Consider the following 6,273-nt stretch of genomic DNA (forward strand, 5'->3'; position numbering starts at 1 on the left):
TATCGATGAATCTGGGTGTCAGACGTGCACGTCGAGAATGGCGCACACTTGACATGCATCGCTAAATCTTTTATAAATATTCATATCTTCCTTATATGAATCTTGTTTTTTATCCTATTTATATATTTGTATAACTCTCTACTAGTATTACAACTTTCCTTAATATTTTTTTAACTCGTATTATACATACATATATATATATATATATATATATATATATATATATATATATATATATATATATATATATATATATATTAAAATCGTATATTTATTATACAAGCTCCATTTTTGACATTTTGCCTTTTAAAGTTGTTATCTATCGGAGTACTACGAATTTCCTTTTAATTACGTTCAAGTACACTTATCATTATTAATAGTGGTATAACTTTTGGTCACTTATTTTTTACCCTATTAATCTTATTTTTACTCATAAACCATAGCATATCTAATCATATTTTTCCGAAATATGAAAAACTCTATTGTTATTATTTGTCGATGATAATCTCTACTGATGGTTGTTGACGGGAATTTCCCAATTGCCATAGGGGAAGCTAGGGTTTTTGGAAACTCTCTTTAGGGATGATGAAACAGGCTGCAAATGATACAACCTTAGAGAGTTAATGGTGTTTAAAGAGCCCTAAAACCCTAAAAAAGGCTTCTAGCCCAAGGGGTCCGACGCACCGTGCCTACTAAGGGACACCCCGCACCCTTATGATTAATTCCAACCTTTTCAGTTTTTCAGCAATTGCGATTAATGACTTCCTGCTTCTCTTCATCCTTCTACTTTACTTGGACTATTAAACCCCCCATTAAAGAATGAAAAAACAGAAATAGAAATAGTGTGTTACAATTTATCTTGAATGTTTGAGACTTTATTTGGTAAAGTTTGACTATCCTTATGAAGACCAGCCTTACGAACAACAAAGACTAAAAGATCCAAATACTAAAATTAAGGTGACCGTTTTTAGGTTGATATAGTTGGTAATTATATTGGTCAATTTTATAAAATAATGATAGTCCCACAAACAGACAAATAACATCAGCTATTTAACAACTCTAATATAATATTTCTTTCAAAAAGAAATCTACTATAAATTATACTGCCATTTTGTCAATTTGTTGCATATATGGTCGAAATAAATGTTTTTTTTTTAATTTTATTTTTAATTATACTGCCATTTTGTCAATTTGTTGCATATATGGTCGAAATAAATGCTTTTTTTTTTTTTTTGCATATGAATAAATGTGATTTAGCAAGTTAATGAATTTGTTTTTATTATGTTTGATTTCATACCCGTAAGATGCGATTGTCCATAACTTCTTACTAAATTAGTTGTTATATTTTTCACATATACTTATGCCATTTTCGATTAATAACCATATCTTTATGTATGAGAAACAATATTAGGCACTATGTATACGTCGTATTGAGAATTCATGTGTCGATCATTAACCTTATATATATTTGCACTCCACCAGTCATTTTTTATAGAATTTTCAGAAATAATTTGGTAATAAAATGATTATTAAGCAACTTATGAAAACCAAAGAGAATTTATAATAAATTTTTTTTGTCTATAGTGTCCATGGAACATGCAAACTGAAGTTTGTGGAGATATAATAGTTGAAATTTTCATCACAGAAGCTATTTAGCAAGATTTTTATTATTAATTACAATATATATTATGATCTAGCTTTAGTGAGTAAAATACAGAGGATTTCTTTAATTTGAAAGTTGAAACAAGCATTTTCCAAATAATCACCAACTATTGAACTTATAAAGTCAAGGCCTCTTACCCTCTTCTTTTGTATATATGGATTAAGCATAGAGCCAAACAAAAAAAAAGTAAAAAAAAAAAAAAACCTAGATAGGTTCTCTCTTTATTGTATATCTCGTTTTATGGTTCTTTCCTTGTAATTGTTGTCTACCTTCATATTTGGGATATATTTTTATTAACCGCTGTTCTAAAACATTAAACTTATTAAATAAATACAGTCTGGCATACAACAAATACAGGGTGTTGACTTTGTAACTGACAAATGTCAAATAGTTTGCATAATGATGTTGACAACAAGAAATTGATTGTCCTGATATCCGTGTATTAAAAACCAAGATTTTATAACTCCCAAATAATGACTACAATTAATACTTGTTCATCACCTATAAATAGGCATGTTTCACTAAACTTTAGTATCCAAGACCCTCCATCTTAATCAAGTTTCTAGTTGAAGATCTTAAGACATGGCGCCAAAGAGAAGTTTGGGTCGCCAAAAGATTAAAATGGCACAAATCCAGAAAAAATCTCATCTGCAAGTGACTTTCTCAAAGAGACGAGTAGGGCTGTTTAAGAAGGCTAGCGAGCTTTGCACATTGTGTGGGGTTGACATCGCTATCGTGGTCTTTTCTCCGGCTGGAAAAGTTTACTCCTTTGGCCATCCTAAAGTTGACTCGGTTGTTGATAGATTTCTGACCCGAAAGCAAATTAATCCTATGCCTACAAATTTACATCTTGTAGAGGCGCATAGGATAGCTTCCATTCCTGATCTAAATTTGCAGCAAACGCACATGAGGGACGAGTTAGAAGCTGAGAAGAAAAGAAGGGAGACCCTTGATGAAATGAGAAAGGCTAGCCAGAACCAGTTCTGGTGGGAAGCACCTATTGAGGACTTGAATCTCCATGAACTTGAACAACTGAAGGATTCAATGGAGGAACTCAAGAAGACTATCTCCATACAGGCCAATAAGCTGTTCCTCGAGAATGCTAACTCTGTGACAATTTTTGGTACTAATAATGTTATTAGCGGTGATGCTGATTATTATGAGATGAAGCCTAACCCCATCATTTCAGCATCTTGTACTTCTTCTCACGTCCATAGCTATGGCTATGGCCATGGTTTGTTTTAAGCAGTTATTATGTTTTTGGCCGATTTGCTAGTTAGTACCTTACTAGCTACTATCCTTTTTAAATTAATTTTCATGTATATACACCGGCCATTGAACGATGATCTATGGACTTTGAATCTTGCTTGTCATCGTGTTAGGAATAAATTGAAACCTTAACAAAATTATTAAATAAAATTTATATTGAAATTTCATTATCTAAGTTATTTTAAATTAATAACTAAATTGATTCTCTATATTTAGGGAAATTGAACGCCCAGCCTTCTTTAGTTCTCTTGAGGCTCGATCTTTTAGCTTTATTCATTTGGGGAAAAAATGAGATGTTCATGCATTGAATAAGGTTTGTGTGTATTAGCCCCTTTTTCTTCATGCTCACAAATTAATTGGAGCGTCTTGGATATTAGTTTGGGTTCCTCTGTTTTAATATCCCCACTTGGACTACTCTACCTACGTCAGCTATTGCTTACCTTTAAGGGTATCGAGGATTATGCATACCTCATCATCAATTTTATCCATCATTGCATAGAAACACTCCTTCAGTACTTATTATTTGTATTAAACAAAAATTGGGTGAAAAATGAAAACGGGTGCGCAATTTGAAAAATGAAATGAAAGATTTAGGAGGTGGATGATGTGGGTTACGTTACAGTAAAATATGAAAGATGAAAAAATAGGGATTCAACATACCCTGTCACACCCTCAATCTCTGCCACTATATGCACCGATTAACCCCCATCACTATTTGATCAGTAAGAAGACCACAAAAAGATTCCTAATTACTGTATTTGAATCTATTGTCTCATGTTAATTTAAGTCTAGTTGATATAGTGTATTAGCTTGTTTGGTTCTCTTTGCTTGAACTTAGTAGCACTCTCCTAGATGTAATTAGCGACTAGTTATAGGTGTAAATGTATGTTAAGTTTTGGCGTTTACCAAGAAATGAGAAATATGAGGACTGAAAGTGAACAAGTAGCAGAACATGGTAACAGAACAAAGAAGCAAGAAGATAAATGACTAAATTTGGAAAATAACTATTTTATTTGTTTTCAAGATGCCATTATATATATATATATATATATATATATATATATATATATATATATATATATATATATATATATATATATATATATATATATATATATATATATATATATATATATATATATATATCTTTTTAACAGTTTGTCGAGATGCCATTAAATATTTATTTTTTTAACAATATTGATAACCTATTAACCTATTTTCAAATTCACACACTACTCACTACTTAATCAACGTGACCATAGAGGTTCGTGAACAATGACTCCTAAATGTGAGACATAGCTTAATATTTTTCAGCGAGGGAATAGTGACACGAAATTGGCACAAAACCGTGGTTAAGGAAGTTGTTTTTCCAAAAATAAGGGTGCCATTAAATACATTTTAATATTTAAAAAAATAACCAACTTATGTGTTTTTGTATGTTTTCTATTTGTCTCATGTTAAACATTAATTTATTATGAATTCAACTTAAATTGAGTTCATTTACAAATTAATTTTTCTACAATTTTTCAAAGATTTTTTAGAATATTTTTTAAGGTTTTTTTTTATTAATTTTTGTATAGTTTTTTACAACATTTTTTAATTTTATAAGTTAGTTGCTATAATTATTTACAGAAAAGTTATAAACTTGTTTTATATTTCTTAATACAACGTTTTAAACTTCGGTTATAAGTTTTTAATTTTTTATACTCTAATCATATATACAATTTTAATACAACTTCTTTTAAACAAAAATATATTGTAAACTTTTTTGAAAAAATTATAATTTTTTTATACGTGTTAACTAATAGTTAGTAAGTTTTTGTTATAAAAAAGTATAAAAGTTATAAAAAATCTATGAAACATTTTAAAAATATTGTAAAAAAATGTTTAGAAAAAATTATATGAAAATTAAAAATAAAAAAATAAAAAAAATGTCGTATCAACTTCATCACTAAAGTATAACCATAGTTTCTATTATTGGAGCGGAGTCTCATTAATTTATAATTGGAATAATATCCATATGGACTACTACATAATTCTTATTTTTTGCTCCAGATTATGAAAATCACAAAGTATCATGGGTTCTTTTGACCTTATAAAACGCAAACTCAAAAGGATAACCACCAGTGATGGAAGAAAGCCGTCTGACTCCATTATCTGTGTAAATGCTTATGTTAAAGCAAGTTTGAGGGCCTGCACCACAAAATGAGGGGCAGTGTTGAAGCATGTAGCTAGGCACCTCTGGACTTGTTGGTTTAGGATACTCCACAACCTGGAAACATGTAAAAGATTGATCGAAACCGCCACCAGTTGTAATCAAGTTAGACGGTGGTGGTTCTTCCACATCTGGGATCGTCCAAAATGTAGACTCCTCACATTCACCCTTCGGGGAGCCAGAATCAATACCAAGAATGCGTGAGGTGAGGAGATACTTTTCCTTACCAATGAGAGTGAACATGAACTGGCCCCCTAAGTTATCCTCAGATGGGTCCTGCACCACGTCTAGTGGACAAACTTTCTTATTGTACATGGTGTCAGTTAACTTGATCCGGCCTCTGGTTCCGGTTCCGGTGATGACTGGACCAATGTGGTAGGGAACATTATCCAATACCTCTTTCCCTTCAGAGTCTTTTACTATGTCTTCAGTGGCCGCTGCAGTCCCGGTGGTGGTGGTAGAAGAGATTAATAACTGTGTAGTGATGATGAAGAGAAGCAAGAGAACATAAGACAATAATGGCTTCATGATTGTGTACAATTTTTTAATTGATGGGTGGTGTAATTATATAGTTAGAGGTCGGTATATATTTATAGGATTAGCAATGTAAATCAAGGGTGCACTGTTAATGCATCTTTCAAGCATTTTAACTGTTTCTAAATGCTTCCAGACATGTTTTTTCTGTTTACATTTGAGCTTACTCTCGTTATCAACGAGAATGGCATTTTCTTCTCTTTTGTCAAAGGTGACATGTCGAATACGCCGCAAAAAGGAATTTTTGTAATGATTATTACAATGACTAAATCAGGAAACTTGTATCCACCAGTACGTGATATAGTCATCAAAAGGTTCTTAATATGGCAACCAAGTAGAAAATATCGGCATAAATGGAAATACATAAAAAAAAAGATAATTTATTTAGAGTTAACATGGAAATATATCTGGAAATGCTTGATAATATAATTTATGTAGAGTTAATCATGCTTTAGTTAGTGATATGGTGAGATTGTCCTCTCTCCAAGACATTGAGGAAAAGTTGTCAAGATTGGAATCCTACCACTACAAGAAGACTGAGCAACAGCAGCGACGCCTGTCGTCGCTAAAGGTTAGGTGTGTCACCGCTAAT

The 6,273-nt window shown here is 31.5% G+C and overlaps 2 protein-coding genes across 2 annotated transcripts; one reads left to right on the top strand and one right to left on the bottom strand.

Moving 5' to 3' along the window:
• Positions 1-2,216: 2,216 nt before the first annotated feature.
• LOC111911706 (agamous-like MADS-box protein AGL62) lies at positions 2,217-3,006 on the top strand. The gene has a single exon (XM_023907456.2). It carries the CDS (start codon positions 2,246-2,248, stop codon positions 2,906-2,908), a length of 663 nt encoding a protein of 220 aa, XP_023763224.1. The 5' UTR covers positions 2,217-2,245; the 3' UTR covers positions 2,909-3,006.
• A 1,991-nt stretch (positions 3,007-4,997) lies between these two features.
• LOC111911741 (latex serine proteinase inhibitor) lies at positions 4,998-5,675 on the bottom strand. The gene has a single exon (XM_023907491.2). The coding sequence runs from the start codon at positions 5,673-5,675 to the stop codon at positions 4,998-5,000; it is 678 nt and encodes a 225-aa protein (XP_023763259.1).
• Between the last annotated feature and the right edge of the window lie 598 nt (positions 5,676-6,273).

The sequence above is a fragment of the Lactuca sativa genome, chromosome 2 (assembly GCF_002870075.4).
Source record: "Lactuca sativa cultivar Salinas chromosome 2, Lsat_Salinas_v11, whole genome shotgun sequence".
NCBI lineage: Eukaryota > Viridiplantae > Streptophyta > Magnoliopsida > Asterales > Asteraceae > Lactuca > Lactuca sativa.